Source organism: Cupressus sempervirens, chromosome 8, assembly GCF_028749045.1.
Source record: "Cupressus sempervirens isolate cs-2001-9-10 chromosome 8, ASM2874904v1, whole genome shotgun sequence".
In the NCBI taxonomy this organism is placed as follows: domain Eukaryota; kingdom Viridiplantae; phylum Streptophyta; class Pinopsida; order Cupressales; family Cupressaceae; genus Cupressus; species Cupressus sempervirens.
The window spans coordinates 81,243,904-81,265,722 of record NC_143125.1 but is presented as its reverse complement, the minus strand read 5'-3'; the positions used below and the strand labels follow the sequence as shown (position 1 = coordinate 81,265,722).

The 21,819-nt window shown below is 32.4% G+C and overlaps 1 protein-coding gene across 2 annotated transcripts; it reads right to left on the bottom strand.

Annotated features, from left to right (window-relative positions):
- Positions 1-1,450: 1,450 nt before the first annotated feature.
- PHT3;3 (phosphate transporter 3;3) lies at positions 1,451-12,843 on the bottom strand. Of its 2 annotated transcripts, XM_089796847.1 has the most exons (6): positions 12,383-12,843; positions 8,337-8,698; positions 8,138-8,181; positions 4,382-4,596; positions 4,111-4,235; positions 1,451-2,166 (listed from the first exon to the last, which is right to left on the bottom strand). In XM_089796847.1, the coding sequence occupies exons 1-6, from the start codon at positions 12,533-12,535 to the stop codon at positions 2,130-2,132; spliced, it is 936 nt and encodes a 311-aa protein (XP_089652973.1). In that variant the 5' UTR covers positions 12,536-12,843; the 3' UTR covers positions 1,451-2,129. The 2 variants fall into 2 exon arrangements, with proteins under 2 accessions (XP_089652973.1, XP_089652974.1); XM_089796848.1 differs by lacking the exons at positions 4,111-4,235; positions 4,382-4,596 and having other exon boundaries at positions 12,383-12,842.
- Between the last annotated feature and the right edge of the window lie 8,976 nt (positions 12,844-21,819).

Below are 21,819 nucleotides of genomic sequence, written 5' to 3'. Positions count from 1 at the left end.
TATGTGACCACTATAACGGAGCAAACAATATCCCTCAAGAGTGTGTACAGGTGACCTTCCAATTTCCACCCTTATCACGTACACATAATTATCCATCTCCAAATAAGATCTTAATCCTTAGGTTGGGATCCCATGGAAGGGGGCTTCCTATAAAATAGAAGCCACTTGCTTGCTATTTTACCTCCCAAATATAAAGAAAATTTTACTTATGTACTCTTAGTGCATAAAAATCAAATCCACATGATGCAAATCATCCAAACCTCTAATGTACAAATCCTAACCTAATTCAAATCTTAACCTTGATAAACATCTTGCTATTTGGTATGAGTTGACCTGTTGCACATTTGTGTGCTACATTGATGTATTTGAGTTCATCCACGATTCATTTAGAAATTATGAGGCATTATGAAAAATTATTATTAGAAAGGTTTCACATGACATCATCATAATGGTAGCATTAAGCATCATGATTACATCATCCTCATAGACAATCACATATTTTTCTATTATCTGATATATGTCAATTGGTGATGAACCGATTCAATTAATATCTTAATAAGGAGAACACAACCTACTTAGAGAGTTGATGGATCATTTTTTAAGAAAGATGATGGACCATTTCTTTTGCCTCTTTGCACACACTAATTCTGATGATAGATCATTTGGTATTTTGATTTGAAGTATTGATGTTGTAAAAATAATACACAAACATTTCCAGAAGCATAATGCTAGTATAATATACTCTAAAAACCTGTTATCTTCAAACACATAGAAAGTTCTAAAATAATGTATACTATAACTCCAAACTCCAAATACAAGTCCAATAAGCTATAACAAATCTGTCAATTTGCTTTTAGAACTCCAAATTTAATTTCATGTGCCACATCAAACAGATTTTGATCTAAACTAAAAAAGCAAAATTTATTTACAGAGTACAATATTCATACGATGAAACCCGTAGTATCAAAATACAGACAAATCAACGCCTCCTATCTTCAAAACATATTACATCAGTTAAATTCATGCTAAAGCTAAATATTACTTTTTAAGTTATTTGAACTTTATAAATTCAATTTTAAATTTATTATTCCAATCCCAACTCTAAAATCCTAATGTTATTTATCCATGTAAGAGTTGCACTCCACCTATACAATCATAGAATAATTACATTTCCATGCGTTGTATGGATTCACTTCTTTGGTAAAGCATTATTAGTCCAATCTAAGATATATCATCAGCATATATTCTTCAAGGCTTTACTCATTATGAGGCCTGATAATGGTCTAAATCTAAGCTAGCATCATTCCAAACGCAAATAAGATTCTGAAAGCTACAGTAATATCGTTTTAAGACACTCGAAGCAGGATACAAAACAAATAAAAGCAGCTTGGTAGAGTTTCCTTCAGGTGGTGGTTTTCTTTCCTTTCATTTAGTATAAACATTTTCCCAATAGAAAAAAAATGAAGCAGGACCGCTGCATTAATAATCACTCACCCAGAGGAATCACTCAAAACAGGCTGAATATTTTCATTGTACTGAGCAAAAACTTTCGATAGCATGAACTTAAAGATGTCCATGAGGCTGTTACGGTTCTGAAAACAATCTTACAATCAACCTTTGAGATAGAATTAATTGCTCACTATAGAGCACAGAAAAATGATTCAATACAATAGAATCAACATTCGTTGGATGGGAAAAATGCTTCCAATGTTATGATCTTGAAATGTGTAGACATCCATCCAACTTTGATCCAGTGGTAAGGCTAGTACGGCAAACATGCCCCATCCTTATAAGGGATTTCCAATGTGACTTACGGTGAATCCAAAAATGTATGAAGCTACACAAAAATTTAATCACGATCCCAGCAAAAATGCTTAACCTCCATTGTTATGTAGGATATCCTCCAGTCAGATTTCATGATAACAAAAGCAATAAATATTATAGTGAAGAGCTGATATGGTACACGTACAAGTTCATTGCCCTGCCGTAAAAATATCTGATTCAGATTTGTAACAATGTATGCAAAAGCAATTTGGTTATGTATAATGTATATTGTTGTATATAATCCCATTACAGCAACTGTGCAACTGGCACATATTCTATTCTTGAGTGCTATCATTGATAACGGTTCATTCCATGAAAAAATCAATGCCTCCACTTGCAGGCCTGCAAAAGAAAAATCACAACTAAAAAAAAGTTTGACATGAAATTGATTTGATTAAATCACGATCTAATGCATGTTCACACTTTTCAAGTTTCATAGCAGAGAGTGAATCATATTAGAAACGAAGCAGAATGTTTCAACTTTGTAATCATCACGGTTAAAGTATTGATGTATATTTGTCAGAACCTACTGCCTAAGAAAACAAATTCCCTACATATAATTTATTTGTTCCTTTTAATGTTTTCTACACTGATGTGGTATTTGTTAGAACAGATTGCTTAAGAAAACAAATTCCCTATATATAATTTATTCGTTCCTTTTAATGTTTTCTACACTGATGTGGTATTTGTCAGAACGGATTGTTTAAGAAAACAAATTCCCTTTCAATTATTTATTCAATCCCTTTTCCTGTTTTCACTTCCACAGATATTATCATAATTCATGAACATAAACACAATTCATCTAAAAAAGAAAAAATGCATCATTTGAAGAAAACTAGATTTGTGGCAACCAATATAAACCTCATAATTATGTAACTGTCCTAATAAGAAAAAGGTTCTAATTTTAGATCATGGTGAAGCTTAGTCCTTGTTCTGCGTATGAAACCCCTTGAGGATGCCTCAAGGGAATCTCTTGACAATGCATATTTTTCAAAATTGTCAACCCTTGGTTTTAACCTAATGATTGACCTCTAGAGTAAACCAGACTTGGCCAGTCCACCTATACACAAAGTAAAGAGAATCCCATTTACCTAAAGACAAAAGGGATTCTTAAAGAGGTTTGTATTGACTTTTGAATTGAATGCGTCATGAAGGTGTAATGAGGGCATGAGACATTGCCATATTGGTTTAAAGAAGAAAATTTGAAATTTTTTATTTTGTGGAGAATCTGGAGTTTGTATGGTTTGATCTAAAGGGCGGTGAACAACGTTTTGAAGACATTTATAAACAATCTCAAAAAGGAAAATGCCTATGCTCTCTCCATTCCTCTTTGGTTAAAGAAAAGCCTAGGAAAACATAAAAGGGGAATGGCTGAGTCTGAAAGTACCTTCCACATCCTAGGAGTAAGTGGACTTCCGACAGCTGTAACCTATATATATACTAAAATACTAAACAATCATCGGTTTTCTCATTAATCATATAATACACAATGTCAACATGAGACTACAATAATAATCATATTACAACAATGCTACAGTAATGCCAAAACTAAAAACTTTAAACCATTAAAGAATTGAGTGTCTTGATTCTTGTAGACAGCATTCCATGGGGATAGATTCCCAAAGCATCCAGATGACATCTCTAACATCTCAAGGACTTAAAATTTGGAGGTAATGTTCCATTTTTTAAAGACCGAACCACCTGCTCAATTTTGCGATTAAAAGATCACTAAAATGATAAAAGAGGGCGGTACGAATTTTTATTACATATTGCCTCCCCTCAGGAAACTCCTTAAAACTAACGTTTATGGGCAGAACTGCTGGTCTTGTTCTGGTGTTTCTTCAGGATGTTGTAGGTGATGCTCTAGATTTTACTTTCTTCCATTGAGACCTCTCACTCTTCACGAGTTGCAATGGATTTTGATTGTTAATTATCAATAGTTCTATCTAGGTGTGTAGAGATGCCCCTAACAGACCTTGATATATTAATTTTAATAAATAAATCTTTATGGGCAGAACTGCTGGTCTTGTTCTGATGTTTCTTCAGGATGTTGTAGGTGATGCTCTAGATTTTACTTTCTTCCATTGAGACCTCTCACTCTTCACGAGTTGCAATGGATTTTGATTGGTAATTATCAATAGTTCTATCTAGGTGTGTAGAGATGCTTCCTAATAGACCTTGATAAATTAATTTTAATAAATAAATCTTTAGATTTAGAGATCTCAAAAAGGAGACTCCTAATTGTTAGCCACAAACTACAAAAAGTAACAAACTAACAATACTCACACTCCATTTACAACTTTTATTGTATCATAGATAAACCATTGAGTTGTGATAACAGGACCAACAAGGGCAATCCTGATAGGGAGGCTTCTAGTGAACAGGTTTACAATTCCAATCCTTTTTATGGCCTGCAAAACCCAAAACATGGCATATAAATATACCAACCACCATATCAAGGAGCATTTTCCCCGCTACAAAATAATCAAAGAAAAGTCACTAGTCTACAAATAAGACCACATACAAACTCCACAACTCTTAAATGAAAGACAGAAACCTGCAAAACCGTATCAGCCTGCTTGTTATACATGCAGGCAATAATATTATCTGCAGGAGTTGAAACAATGGTTCCAGCAGTTCCAGCCATGTACCCTGCTGCACATGTTATTCCAAGTTGCTGAATTACAGAACATTCAGTCTTTTGCTTCTGCATCACATTTTCGTACAAAAAGTCTGCTGTGTGCTCAAATGTGGAGAACATGATCATCGCAACTGCATGAGAAGAAATATGTCAACTAACACCATGTGGTGAACATCATCATTGCAACTGCAAGAGAAGGAACGCGTTAACTCGGATCTAATACTGCCTTTGTATGATTCCACTAGCATATTTTCAATACAACTATCTGTGTCAAGTGTATACATTAATAAGAAATCAAAAGATTTTTCAGTGTTTAGAAATACCAAGCAAAGTCAACCTTAATTTATATTTAAAAATAAAATAAAAGAAGTCTAATAAAATATCTAGACAGAAAATATTTAAGTATTATTATAATTGACCTGATAAAGAATAATAACATGTGGATTTTAAACAAAAAAGGTTTGAAGGTGGGAAAAACCAGGTTAATATGGTAAGACGGTGTGACTCTCCATATGACAGCTAGGTTCATCTCGGCTACCAAAAACAACCAGGAGGATCATTCAGAATTTCTTCACCCCAATTCAGCAAAAGTTGTTCAAACATTCTCAACAACTTTTCATTTGTCCATTCATGATGGAAACCTCATGTGATTGTTTGTGTGCGTCCAGACTCCAGAGGTTTCATGTGGTAACAGATGCACTTCAGTAATTGTTTGACAAATTCATGTCCCATTCTGCATCACTTATATTTAAATTTTAATACATAAACTGATAAATTCACTCAAATTAACCTCATTGCTCCCTTTCAATAAAATATCAAAAATCAACATTGAAGGTTTCAAGTTTTCCTTCTAGAATTTTTACAACCTCTGCTCACTAGGATTCAAATTTTGAAGGCAACTGAGAACACCAAGGAAGGCAGAAGATGTATGCCATTGAGTCTCCAAACCAAAATCACTCATCTCATTCTGGCAAAGGTATAGAGAAGCTATAGAGTGAAACTACAATTCATAAATACAAGATAAGCTACAACTAGCAATTACCCTATTTCCCAATCTCAAGCACAACTCTCACAACCAGCAATCACCCAATTTCAAGAGCAAGTAGCAGGTACAGCTCTTACATCAATTGTGCAAGACATATTTTCATTTTATACCTAATTAAAAATGTTCATGTTATGAAATGTCCCCAATCAGACATTTGACAATCTTAAGAAAAATGTGAATATCACAAAACATGCAAACTGAAATGATCAACAAATGCCAAAATAGATGCCAAATCCTATTGAACTTAATGTTGATCAACAATATGGTAATCTTGCAAACCTGCATCAATCAGTTTGCACATCTACCAAGACCCCACAAGGTGATACTAATTTGAAAGCCCTCAAATGCAAAACAACCAACTATAATGGCAAATGTGTCATGTTCCCCTTCCCAATAAGCTAGAAAAAGAATTATTAAAGCATTGTAAATAACATAGGTTGCCTGATTTGATTTTTATTATTTAATAATAAACAATTTTTTTATGAATCATATCTGTTATAGTACTAAAATATTCAGCCAAAACGTGGCCACCAACTTGCCATTTCTGATATAATTTACAAAAAATATGGCATGAAAAGAGGTGAAGCCATCACTCTAGGGATGTGAGAGCCTACCTGAACAAATGGAGAGGATTAGAAGCATTCGTTCAAATCATATTTCAAATCCTCACTTTGGACACTAATTCATCCAATTTAAATGATAAAACCATAAGGATTGTACAAAATTCAAGGATAAACATGCTGAAACACCTTAAATAGAAACAGCGAATAAAAACCCTTGAATAATTTGTAGGTGATTCCAGCTCCGGAATTGCCCAAAACATCAAGAATTTCAAAAGGCATTATAGCTTTAGAACTAGTGTCATTCCCATTGCAGCACAGTACTTACAGAGTTTGTAGCCTACAAGGTTACAATCTCTAACTGCAGACTACCCAGTCCAATCCATTATATTGAAGCAGTTGCATCTACTAAAAAGTTTTCAGTTTAAGAATGTATTTCTAGTCAATATTAACCTCTGTTTGTATTCAAAAAAACCTTATTTTTGGCTTCCATTGTCAGCATTTAAACCTATGTTTGTCCATTTTCTATTCATTGAGACTTCCTAAAATTCCGTGTAGTTTTGGGAAACTGGAAAATATTATGGACATCATTTTATCTTTCCTTTGCACATTACAATTTACTATCGTGTTTTAGAGAAAGGCGGAAGTAAAATGGAGATTGAAGTGTCCATTGTTAGAAATTTTTACTCTTTATCAGTACATTTGTCTGTGTTTGGAAATAATAAAGAAAAAATATTTTGTTATCAACAGATTAGTGAAAGTAAAAATATATTTTCTCCCTCGCTCTACACTTGTCTGTATTTTGGAAAAGGAAAGTGAATTTAGTTGTTGATGGATTAGATGATGGAAGTAAAGACCAATCTACAGAATTGCATGTGAAGTGTTAAAAGAAAATTAATTCTTGGCAAAGGTGAGATTTAGTAACTGCTATTGGCTATCAGAATTATCGAAAGATTTTTTGGGCAAATAATTTTTCATCGCTTATTTGGTTAGCTCGATGAAGAAGGAATGTTAATAGTTTATGCTCGATTAGACATCTGCTTCACATTCTTTTAATTAATATTTTGCCAATCTGGATCCCTTGCAATGGGATATCCTTGGGGTGATACACCTTTATCACCACATTCATCAGTTCACTCATCTCCCATAGCACTTACCTTCCACAGCATGGGAGCATCGCGTGGGAATAGAACCACCTGTTCTTCCCTTGTGTTCATTCTATCTCTTGCCATTTTGAACACAGGCCAACACATATCTTCTGCACATTGAGTACCTGATGGCATTGCACATGGTGAAATCACCCTGCTGCTAGGTGATGATTTTGGGTTTTTCTTGGTAAATTGTAAACATTACAAACTTTATCAGGGCAACACATGAATGTCAAGTTTTTTCACCTGCCTTGTATCCAAATTACTGCTGTAAAGTAAGGAATTCAGGTAAGAAAACAAGATTTTTTACACTTAATTTGGAACCTTTTAGTAAAAATATATAAGGTTGGTTGGTAATTTCTGGCTTCTCCCTAGCCTGATATATTCCCAGTCTTTTCCCACCTTTATCCTGATAAATTCAAATATCTTTATATTTGAGCTTTCCCAAAAATTCAAGAGCTTAATACTTTGCTCCTGTGAGATTCACAAAAATCAAATGCCTAAACTAGTTGCCAAATTGTACACACCTTGGTTCAAATAACCTATGACTTTGAATAATTTTTTAAATCGCCCTTAAAAGAAGGGAAACATTGAAAGATTCTACTGCAACTGCTACATAAACAAGATGCAAACTTTTACATCCAGCGTATATTGGAATAATTAGTTGGGCACTGCATACAATATTAGCAATTAGGAAACATAATTTTGGCTTGCATTTTATTTGTAAGGCTAGCATTAAATATTATGAATATCTTAGCAAGGGGATGTCTATCAGCTTCATAGACAGGAGCTTGTCATCTTACTCCATTCAATGTGTCAAGAAGATTGAAAAGCCCATTTACCAATCTAAAACGGAAAAGGAATTAAATTTTAATCTCACTTGAATAAATCTAAGTTAAATGAAAGAGAAAAGAATTACATGGAAGATTTCGACACCACAGAGGTACAATTCCTTTGTAAAACCTGTAACAGTAAAAATGTATGCATTTTTCAGATTGTCTCTTTACACAGTCATTACTTCGAAATATAAGAGAAACAATCAATTACTTTAAGGAGAGCTTCCTCAATTAAATTAAAATTTGCATCCATTATTGTTCCAAAGCATCAGCATTGCTTACCCCCACAAGCCTTCAGTTGAGTAAAGCCTTGGAAATCCATCTACCAAACCCTTAGCAAATCTGGGCTGTGTCTGAACCTTTACTTTTACAGCTTCGAAAGGACAAAGTGTAAGGTCAGCAATTATTTGTGCAGAAGCGCTGCCTGCTAGGTAGATACTAGTTTTTTGATGCTTCATGTTATTTTTCCTAGCAACGTCAGAGTAGAACTTTTTGAAGTACTCATACAAACCAAACCTGCAACCACCTTGGACACCATAACCAAAAAGCTTCCCTGCCCAGCCCTTCCATAGGCCTGCTGGACCTTGTTCCCTTACTATAACACCAAATCCTGACCATATGTTCCTATACTTAGCAGGATCAACCTGCATTAGTGAATAAAAGAAAAATACTGTGATCAGCCAATCAAATCCTGTCAAATCTGCGTTTCATATCAGAGAGACTTCTGATTGGACAGTCTTGATCTCAACTGGCACTTTCAAAGAATACTTTCAATTGACACAATCCAGAAAACTACCCACATGGGCCATAACATTTTATCCAAAGAGAAAATTCTGAACAGATCCATGAACTTTTAATCCACATTAAGTTTGCCGGCACAATGTAGCTTGACTGGCTAGATACTTAGCACTCACCAAACCTAGTCACATAGTTGAAAATTTATAATCCATGAAGACGGTTGATATGTACTTAAAAAGACCATTGCTCATGGGATGCTTAACATGTGTGGATAGGACTTCAATATCTTGGTAAGTTTGTTGCCTTGATGAAACAAATATCAACATATTTTAGTATCAAACTATTTCTTTGTGTACTTATCATTCCAAGAGGCATTCTACACTGGGAGACAGAGAAAGGCAGTAACGGGCATTTCAGAAGGTGATTAAATATTAATCCAAATCAAGGAACAGACAGCTCAAAAATAAAAATAAAGACATTTCTTTGTACTTTCTAATCCTAACTTTGTTTAGCCATCTATTTCATAGTAATAACAGATCATACAGGCACCAAGACCACCCCTTACTCTTTATGGAAGAATCCAACAGAGATTGGGGTCCAGCAAGTACAAACATGTGTTCTATGGCATTTGGTCAGGCAAACAAGGGTTCCAACTCAACTGCCATATAATTATGTGAGCAAATTGTAGCCTATTTTAAATGGACAAGCTTGCAACAAGTGCAGAGGAGATCAAGGAGGCATATACTTTATTCTTGTATTGGATCTTAGCTTTAAAGTTTAAGCTGAACAAACCATAAGCAACCCTTCCATGTGTGGCAAGTTTTGATTTCATTATTCCCAGTTGTAAGCTACTGATGGAAATCAGAATTGACATTGTTTGGTACCTATGCTGCACATTAATAATTACATGTTGTCAATATTGTGGTGACTGATCATGTAGTGGGGATTGATGCTGTGGTGCCTTCTCCGGTAGTTGCTGGAGGTGAGGGGCGGTAGCCCCAAACCTCTGGCCGGTGCGCAGCGCCAATTTTATTTTGGTGCTTTTTCAAGAAAAGAAAACAGGCAACATTGTAAAAACCCTAAAATGGTTGATTTTAGAGGTTGCCCTAAAACGCTGTTATAAGCAGCTGACATGCATAATGCATTGTGATGTTGGTGAACGTTTTTGCTGGATAATAGAAAGGTTGAAGGCTGTGTAGGAGGACGTACCCAGGTTTTGGGTGAACCACATTAAATCTGTGTTCTTTGTGTTTTCTTCTATTGTTTCTGCATATATCTGTTTATTCTTATATAGTTCCAGATCTGAATCCTAACACATGTTTTTTCTACAGCTATTGATCTTTTGAGGTTCTCTATTTTAATAATAAAATCAACTACCATTGCTTTCACTACACATTTTTATTATCGTTCTACATAAAGTATTAAAAAAAAATATTACAGATTGAAAGAGTATGCTAAAATAGATGTTATACAATTCCATACACAAATGGCATCCTTTTTTTGGAAAGATATGAATCCATTGCACCCTTAATGAAATTCTATTGTTCCATGGAAATGAATGAATGTCTATACCACCTATCTAACTCAATCTGCATATGTACAGATGTAGTTGGTGATACATAATGCCACGGAATTAATATGAATGACAAATGATGAACAGCTGCTCCTTCACATAAGAAAGTGTGTCTTCTATTGAGTATGAATGATCTGCAACTGAGTTAACAGCCCGTCCTAACCCATGGGTTACTGCTCTGCACCCTAGGGTCAACCGTCAAACCCATCAGGTCCTACAAGAGACTCCATCCCACCAGATATGGGGGCAACTAAGTTTGACACGATCAAGCTTTTGCATCAATTAGTGCCAGTGTAAATATTGGTGCTGCAATAGAGCCAATCAACAAAAAAAATTGCCTCTGGGGTCAAACCCAACAAGGTAAGGGGATGACTGAGTTTGCGGAGATTGAGCTTTTGCATCAATTAGTGCCAATGTAAATATTGGTGCTGTGACAGATACAATATTCTATAGAGCCCGTCAATGAAAGAGATTGACTCTAGGGTCAACCCAGCAAGGTATGGACAAGGTAAGGGGATGACTGAGTTTGAGGAGATCATACTTTAGCAAAAATTGCTGCCACTGGAAATATCAGTGATGCAATAGATACAATATTCTATAGGACCCATTAACAAAGGGTTTGGGATCAGTTGTGAGGAATGGTGATTTTCACACCACACATCCAAAATCCATTCTGATGAGAGGCAATTTTGTTGTGGCAATGGCAACACCTTGAGGTAGCAACCACCCTTGTAGTTATGCAATGAGCTAAGTCCACCATAATGTTTCATTGTGGGGCTATGCAGAGGCACAATCAAACGTAGCCATGTTAGGAACCCAAGACCACCCGTGTTCTCTATGAGCTCTGCTGTATTATTTTATATTTCCTCATTAAATGGTAAAGAACATAAGAGAACTCATGGTTGATGGAAAGATAGTGCATGCTAAGCTATCTAGTTGGAACATGAATTTGGGCATACTAAAGATGAGATTGTAGCATCATGAATCAGCACATCGTCATAAAATCCTAAGATATTATCATTTATAGGAGATCAGCCAAAAAAATGTACCCGAGGTTAATTTATACAATCTCTGGCATAAGCAAATTTACATGTCAAAAGTACTGAAAGTTCAATTTAAAGGAAAACAAAAATAATAGTATAATACAGACCCACAAATTTACCCACAAATTTACTTCCACGTTTACACGCAAATTTACAGTGAAAAACCTAAAATATTTGACTTTAAAGGAAAACAATAAAGTTATAAACACATAATTGCGTATTAATATTTACATTTAGAAATATATTTACACGTGATAACAACCACAAAGTAGAACAACAAAGATGGACCTCCACATTATTGCATGTTTGCACGTGAATTTGAGCATCGGCATCAAATCCTGCAAAAGTTAACGGTAAAGAAAAGAGGAAGATGCACCTGCATATTAACTCACACATTTCGACACGGATGAACTCGTTATCATCAAACCCTGCAGTATTCAAATTGTAGGAAAACAACCAGAACATACCCAGAAAGTGGAAAACTAAAATTGATGGAAAAACATAAAAAATTGAAAAACGCCGACAGGCTGACTTTTGAAAATTTCTGCATAATTTACCATGTAAAAATCTTAAATTATTTAAAACTAAATGAGGAGTGAAAAAATAAACCGGCTTATTGTTTTCAAACGAAAAATGCTGAGACGTCAAAAAGTAAACGAAAACAGCAAAAACGCATTTGCTTTTAAACTCGACCTTTTCAGATGAATTTACTCGTCACGATAAAACCCTGCAACTTATAAATGTAAAGAAACCAGGAAAGAAATAATGCAACTGCGTATTCGCTATTACCTTCTGACACACATTCACAAATCATGAGAGCACGGGTGCACTTCAACAAGGAGGGGAAAATGAGGGGCCAAAAAAAATCCTTCTCAATAATTTCCATGTTTACAAATAATTTTACACATCATGAAGAAGCCTAAAAATTGAAAGTCGGAGAAAATAACAAAAATACCACAACTTGAATAGACAACCTGCATATTAACTTTCAGCATGTCCAATGGCGTAATGAGAAGATGTGTAGCGCCTGCACTGACCATCCCTCCACCAGCACAAGCAGCATAATATCTTGCACTGAAGAGTCTGATACGGTCTGCTTCCGATCCATAAACCCAGTTATAAATCATCGTTCTTAATCCCCAAAAAAATGCAAAGACTGTATTAGTTGACTGACATTTCCTCGTTGTTTGCAGCAAATGTTCTTTTAAATTTGGCGGACCTGGGGAAAATGGTGACTGTTATGGCCCTTGCAACATCTTTGTAAGGAGGGTTCTTATAGGGTTTAATGTCATGATCTGTATCACTGTTTCATTGTCCTTTTTGTTTTGTTTTGTTATTAATTTTCGGCAGATGTAATGTGGGTTTTGTCTTTCATGTGTTTCAGAATAAGGCATGCAAGTCTTCTTTGATAATGTCAAAGGACAGATTTGAGATGAACGTGGCTGCACTTCCTCCATGACCCGATTTCTTGGGTTGGTTTCGTACGGCTTCTCTCTTTCAAAGGTTCGGAAATACGGGGTTTTTTTTTTTTCTTTTAATTAAACAAGAGCTCTTGTTGAGCTGGAGTAGATTATTATTAAAAAAAATTACATTGTAAATAGTTTAAAATAACTTTTAGAAAAGAAGCATTTGTAAAATTAATTCAACTAAAGTATGTATAAGTAGTAGACATATGTATAATTATATTGAACATGATTTTTAACAAGAGACGTGATGCGTCATAGTTCTTGCCTAACGCATAATGGCTGTAGAGGTGTAGATGAGTGAAAATCTAAATTAACATTATGAATGCATTAATTTTTGCCTAGAAATGCACTTGTGATCTGATAGGATTGCTCATATTTTGTTGTTAAATTCTCGTCCTAGAAATGCACTTGTGATTTGATAGGATGGCTCATATTTTTAATCATTAGCATTGGATAAAAACTAGGATAAAGATATAGATATAGATATAGATAGAGATAAATAGCATTATAGAACAATAACAACATAAACATATATGCAGAGGGAAAAAAAAAGATAGATAATATAGAGGAGGAAGAGTAAGAGAGATAAAATAGTAAGATAGAGTGATACCAACATAAGTTGTGTGTGCGAGAGAGAATTAAATATAATTATTTTTCTTAATAAAACAAATAGTCAAAATAAAATCATGGTTATAATAAAGAATTAAAATATATTATATTTTAATTAATGAAATTAAGAATTTAATTTTTATATTAAAACTCACATTTCTATAAAAAAAAATGAAATGTATTGAAATATAAAAAAAAATTTATAAGTAAAACTAATTGTTTAATTTTACACAATTAGAGAAGATTTACTATTTAATATTTTGTATTTCTAATTTTTTCATAAAATTAAGTAAATTTTAATTATGAAATAATATCTATATAATTTAATATGTACATTTGTAAATAATAAATAGATTTAATACATATAGATTTGATGTTGATAAATAAATATGATGTAATAAATAAGAAATAAAATATAACTATTTAATTTTAATACATAGTTTATAAAAACTTAATTATAATTTATATATTTTTTAGAATTGAATTATATCTTTTTTTGTGGTTATTTCTTTAGTATTTTTTTGATATAAAATATAATTATTAATTTAATATTAAAATATATATTTAAGTTTTAAATGTATTTAAACTAAATGATAAATTTTTTAAATAAAAAATATTAATAATAATAAATGATATAATTTATAAATCGTAACACTTATTAGTTATACATATTACAAACACTATTATAAAATATAATTTAAAAATAATATTTTTTAATTTATTTTTATAAAAGTAAAATTATATATATATATATATAGAGAGAGAGAGAGAGAGAGAGAGAGAGAGAGAGAGAGAGAGAGAGAGAGAGAGAGAGAGAGAGGGGGGGCCGAGAGAGGGGAGTATAATTTAAACTTATGTATTACATGAAGTTTTAAGAACAAGTTATATCAAATAGTCAAAAATAAATATCAATGTAAAACTAATAATAAATATATTTAAAATAAAAAATAAAAATATTTAATAGATTGTAATAATTAATATTGATTAGACATGTTGTATGAGGTGGAAGATAAAATCATTGAAAAAATAAAATCTTATCAACTTGTCACAAATGTGGAAAAGATAAAGTTTTAATTAATACATTCATTAATGCAAGAGGAAGTTGTTAGAAAATATTTGTATTTTTTGTTGAAGGAAATTAATTTTCTCCCCCACCAAAAATAGTATGGACCAATAGAATGGATGAAAAATGTGATTTATAAAACAATGAAAAATAAGAAAAAGATATAAACATTTGAAATCTCATACAATCTTTTAAATACTTTGATTTGATTGGTTTGTGTTAATGTCATATTTGCATTGACATGAATGCATAAGTATTCTTGCCTTGGCAGGAACTAATAAATCATTAATTAGTGTTTTATTTAACATAATTCTATTTAAAAAACATATGTTTCTTCACTTGAACAAGTATGAACAACTCATTAATCCAATTTAAATTTCAAAAATTTTAATTGAAATTTCCTTAGTTTTAAATGTACAAAATTATATAATAAAATTTGTCCTTTTATTTAACTATAAACTACTCAATAAATATATATTAATAAAACATTACAATAAGTATATAAAATAGATGTGTAGTTATTGTTTTCATAGTCCTAAATGCAAACAAATGAAAGAAATGAAAGAAATTACTCTTTGATTTTGCAACCTCCACTTCATTTCCACTATTTATGCAAATTAATAGAAAGTGCCCAAAGATTTGTGTGTGTGACTGGGGAAGAGTGGAGTGCAAATTTTAGTCTATGTGGTTTGTAGTTAATTTCATCTCCACTTCATTTCCACTATTTGTGCAAATTAATAGAAAGTGCCCAAAGATTTGTGTGTGTGACTTGGGAGGAGTGTAAATTTTAGTCTACGTAGTTTGTAGTCAATTTCGATGGATATATACATTTCATTTGTGCTTCTTTCACATCACACCCCCATCTCTTATGGGCAATGGCTACATATGCACATAAACCATATTTTTGAATAGTTAAAATTAAATTTGATTACAAGAATATTATTTAAGTTATAATTTTTTATTATTTTTTTTTAAAAGCCAAGTTTAATTATTATTATTTATTATTTCAATTTTTAGTTAAGCTTGAATAGATTTGAACCCAAGACTTCCCAATTAAGAGGCTCACAATTTATCGTTGTGTTGTAGGAATCTATTATTTCTTTAATTTTCAACATAACTATTAGATATAAATTTATAATAAAAATTATTAAATATTTTATTGAATAAATTTTTTATTTAAACTACTAAATTAAAATTTTAAATTATATATAATTACAAGATATAATAAATTGTTATATAAGTAAGTTTTATAAATTATATAAATATATTTAAAAAAATTTAATAAAAAATTTCACTTAAGAGTACGCACCTCTAAGTATGAAAAATTTAATATCTATCTATTATATTATTCATAAAATATTATAATTTAAATTTAAAATTTTCAACCAATTTTCAAAAAGCATAAATTTGAAGTATAGTTTCACAATTAATATTGATGAAACATCTCCCATGGTTAGAAATAAGATATAGTAATAAGATTTTAAATAAGAATAATTTTTGAGAAAAAGACATTCATGTGATTAACAAAAGACTTTCACAAAATAAGAATCCATAAATTCAGTGTTCTAAATCATTTTTTGTTATCATGTTTTTCTTATCTGACCGTTGGGATGAATGCTTATTCTGGAGCAGACACGTTGTCTACCACACATTTATTACATTATTATTGTCTTCCTTTTTCTTAAATTTTGTCAAGAAATTGGGTGAGGGCCAATGAAAATTCAAAAATTTGAATATAATAAATCAATTTAAAAATATTGTACTAAAAACCTTAGCTACAAAACCATATTCTGTCACAAAAAAATTAATAGGATGAAACTGGGGGGTCTAACAGAAACATTAGTTCCTTGCCTTATATAAGGTAGGGACTAATTAATAACATGTTATTATTATTTTTATTTACACTCGGAGGACAAGTGAGGTAGCTGAATAAAGCATGGAAATATGGAAAGTACATCTTTATTGTTTGATTGTGTATGAAGATTTTAATGAAGTTTGCGATCAGTTTGAGGGATTATGGAAATAAAATCTAAATATGTTATTGATCTCCTTTTATAAATTTTGACAATTAAACTAGGAGTCGTTTTGATTTTATCCTTCTTGAATAAATTGTGCATGTGATCGGCCTTTGAGATGATTTTGTATTGAGTCTGGATGTGTTTGCACGTTGTGTACTCAATGAGAAAATATCATTAGTCTCATTTGCACTTGTCTCAAAAAACTGTAAGTCCTCTTTTCCTACTTCTCTTTAGACATTTTCCATTTATTTTTCTTGCATTTGAGATTATGTGAATTGGTCCTCAATTAAGCCACTGGCAAATCTAGCTTTCCCTTTACTAGTTGCCCCCACCATATTCTCAGATTGGATTGAACACTTTGATATAATGAACATTTTTCTGACCCATGTGATTAGTCCACATTGCAGTCTGAAATTTTTCTATGACAATTTTTTATATCCACGTTGGTATTAGGACACTCTTGCAACTTGTTGTTCCACATGCTCAACTACTTTATGTTTTGTTTTGTCCAAGTTTTCTTTCTACAAACCAAGCCCTCTTTTATCATAATTGTGCGTCATCATTGGTTATTCATGTTTTCAAGTCTCTTCATATAGCATAATAATTAAATTATTGTTGTCACCTTCAATGGGAAAATATCGACGTATATTAATAGAAGTTCATATGACACTAAGGTATTGACTTTGATATTGCTTGTGATTAAGTGCTTATGAGTCCTCTTTGACTAACTCCACCCATATTTTTTCATGTTGCCTCCCTAAACTTCGCAACTATAAAGAACAATCAACGTGACCAACAAACCCAAAAGAGATTTCTTGGTTTTCCAATCCCAAAGCTCAACATTTATGCATCTATTTTGAAGCAGATACAACAATTTACATCCTCCATGTATCCTTTTTACTCTTCAAGTCTCCTACTTGAGTCCATAATGGAAGTCAATCCCCAAATATTTGTATTCTCTCACCAATTCTAATGGGTTGCCTTTGAAAAGAAAGGTAGTATTTTTTTCCTTCATCTTCAAAGAGAAAATCTTGAATTTCATTTTGCTGATGTTCGTGTGCATCCCCACTTCCTAAAAAAAGTGTTCCAAAGTCTTTAAGTGATCTCTTAATCTCTAAGTTATTTTTTATATCAAGTTAGGATTGTCAACATATAAAAGTAGCTTCACCACGTATCATGCCAATTGGACCCCTTCTTTGTCTATTTTGTCTAACCAGGTTTTTAATTAATCAATGTATAAGCCAAACAAAATGAGGGATAATGGACATCCTTGCTTTACACCAATGTCACTATCCAAACATTCAAACATTTCTTCCTTAGTTCTAAATTTGGTTCTCTCTATAAAGTCTCTGCATTGTTGCTATATACACATTCAAAATGCCTACTTCTTTTATTTTGTTCCACAACTTGTGTGTAGGCATTGTGTCAAAGGCTTTCATGAGTTGATTGGCATGTTCATGTCAAGTAAGATCATAATAACATATCTTAGATTCATTGAACTTGGTCATTTTGATAATTTTAAACTTTTGATTCATCAGGTACATAATTCAATATCATCCTAAGGCATCATTAAGTTTAAACAACCCAAAAAATACACTTTAGTGTTTTAGTTATTAGTATCTTATGATAAACTTTCAAGAACATTATCATCCCCCACTAAAATGCCTATAATTATCTCGCAAATTATTAAAATCACAAATCTTTTAAATGGTAGACACATTTGTATGTCCTTAACACATTCCTAGCTATGCAGCCAAAGTCACTTATGCAAAAGAAATCTTTGCAACTTTGGAAATATGTATACTAAAAATCAATAGAATATTAAATCTTTATCTATAACACCACAACTTGATCAAAACATCATGTTACCAACTCAAACTTGACATGCATCATGTAGACAACCTCTACATCATCCCATAAGGTTCACATATCTTCATCTTCAGTGAGCTTCCATTGTCATTCATCTAAACATTATGTGTTAGTGGAAAAATTGCATGTTTATCAACCAAACTTCATAGCAAATATCAAAACCATCTAATCTTCACACTAGATATCTTGAAAAATATAATTAGCATCAAAAACATCATAGTAGACATGATGAAATTAATGACAACATATCCAACTTGCTAACAATCTCGCCCTTCGACATTAATGGCAATATGTGATGCGAAAAATAATAAAATATATTAATGTAATTAGAAACCAATAGTACCATAATACATTATTATCTTTTAGAGTATTTATAACTATTATCTACTTCATTACCTTTGTTGTGTCACTTCTCCCCCTGAGAACATATTCTCGTTGGTTTTAATTTGATTACATGTTATTCTCTCCATTAACTTATCCCCTCTAATGTTCATCACTCTCCTTGTAAAAAACTCTTCTTTCTTATGAGCATCTAAAGTTGCATCTTTCATCTAATATGTTTCTATTTCTAATCTACTATTTTGCAAACCTACTCAGATCTCTTATATAATATTTCATTTGATATATTGCTCTTTTTTGTCTTCTCTTTTGCAAACTCTACTCTAATTTCCCATTTAATCTCTATATTATTGTTCACGTCTACTCCCCCCCCCCCCCCCGCTCCATTACATCAATGAAAATAATGTATCATTTTCTCTTATACAACTTATTTTATCATGCCAATGTCTTCTTCATTTTTTCTTCTCTTCTTGTGCTATTATGTCAAACTTTTCCCTCCTTCACACATCTCTAATATACTAATCATAGTCCAACTTCAACAAAAGAAATGTTAAACACTTGACTTCATGATCATTTCATTTCTTATATCTATGTTTAACAACCATACCCCACATTTGATCAAATAAATTTTTACCTTTCTATGTGTACCACTCCCCCTGAGTTGTGGCCTCCACACATTAATCCAGATATAAAATTTATCTTTGAAGCATACTATAATGATTTGATCCTTTCATATCTTAGTTATTATTAGGAGGGGTAATGACCCATCACTTACCTATTAGAGTAGCCTCTTTGCTGACATGATCCTTTTTTTCCTGTTCTTATGCTTCGTTTACATTTTTGCTCCTTCTCATTTCCTTTGTCCCTTTTTTGTATTTATCTATCATTATCTTGCATTTTCTTATCCATCTCAACTAGATCAAACTCATCTACTTGTATTCCACTGTAGTGTTCAACAATTTGTGTAGATATATCAAATCTAAGACAAAGACTAATCTTCTTCTTATTATTATCATTCCTCATCATAACATAGGGACATCTACATGTTTGCCTTGTGATAGTATCATTTTTTCTTCTTGCACCATTGAGCATACTAGAGGCATGGTTATTTTTCTTACCTATAGGAGAATGAATATTCCTTATACAATATGAGGCCTTATGCACATACATCCTACAATGAAAACAACTATCACTTAAATTCTAAGGTTTAAGGTGTCCCACCGTAGTCTTCTTGCCCTTGTTCCTCTTCTTGACCCTACACTTCTTTTAATTTCTCGTCTTCCTATTTTACTTGTCCTATTCTTGCCCTCATCTTTGTACATAGATTTTTCCTTCTAATTCTTATTTGTCTTCTTTTATTTTTTCCTTTCGTTCTCTAGTTTTAGGCATATTTTGACTAGACTTGGAGCACTCTCTATTCATAGATTTGACACCATTGTTTTCTCTTTCAATAAATGCCTCAAGTTTGGATAATCTAAGCATAAGCTTCTCCACATGATTATTTGTGGTTTAATTCTTTCCTTGAAAAACCTTGACCATTCATTATCATCTTGTTCTACCTCAAACATCAAGCAAATATGATCATATGCAGTCTTTCTCATTGTCTAAAGTCCTTTACTCCCATCACCAATTATCAGAGTTCCATTTTTATGCAATCTTATACACCTTGGTACCATTTTTTTTTACCATGGGCCTTGTTTCTTCTTTGTCCCTAGAATATTCATTACATGCACTCATAGGTATACTAGGTGCTTGATTCATAAGTAGCTGGTATTTTCTCAAATTCACAATTTTAACTTGCTTTCCAACAACAAAGTCATTGGATCTAGTCAAAATCTAAAGAATTTCCTTTACCTTAGCATTTGTGCTTTTTGTTGACTTATTTAGCCTTTTCTCAAAGCATCTATATGCTTTTCTTTTAGTAGAATATCTAAGGAATATACTTTCCTCACTCCTTGCATCAATCTCAATCTCTCTTTATATAACATTTACAGGCAAAAAATTTCAAGTATTTTGCAGGAGACACATAAATAAATCAAATTTGATAAGGTGTCTTACTAGTTCCATCTCTTATCTGCACTTGTTTAAGATTATATACTATAATACCTACATATACCCCCCAAAACATTTGTGGAACATTCCTTTCTAGCATCATGGTTCTAGTAGTCTTTAGGATATATTTGTTCTTCCATTTTACTACGTCATTTTGGTGTTGAGTCCTAGGAGCAAACAACTACCTTTGGATTCCATACATCTCACAATATACATTAAACTCATTTGACGTAAACTCTCTAGCTTTGTCTAACCTCAACTTCTTTAATTTCATAAATGAGTAATTTTCTACTATTGACTTGAAGGCCTTGAACTTACTATGGACACTTAAAACCGTCCCAAACACTATATTACCTTGTTTAATATCTCACATAGAACTATAATTAATAATTTAATAATTAATTACATTTGTTACATTCATCTACCTATTTAATTCAATATGTTCATTTCCCTAAGGTATTTGAGTTGAATTCAAATACACCCCCTAATGTATTAAATATAATTTAATACATGTCCCTTGATAAAAAACCCTTTTAAATAAATTGTATTTATTTAAATCTCTCCACATGATTAAATTTCTTAAACCCACCATTAAATTACATCATATTTAATTTAATTCTAATCTCGACCTAAAACCTACTCTACCACCCATCACTCTCATCCTTTTAAGCATGCCCTCTAATTAACTAAACAAGTAATTAATCTAAAGTGCTTTTAATCCCCTTTTTAATTCCTAATGGGTTTCTCATAGATGTGCGAGAAACTCATCCCAAGGAGCCACCCTTCCCTTAACTCCTCCAAAAATACTCTTACACCTTTGTCCATTACTCCTTTCTCCAAGGTTGCTCACACATGTGCGAGCACACCTTGAGCCACTCAAACCTTAAAGGTTTGGTTTGACTTTTTCATGGCTTGTTCTTTTCTCATGTGTCTCCCTTATGACACATATGTGGATGCCACATAAAGTCCATCTCCTGAAGGCCTTCCTCAAGCCT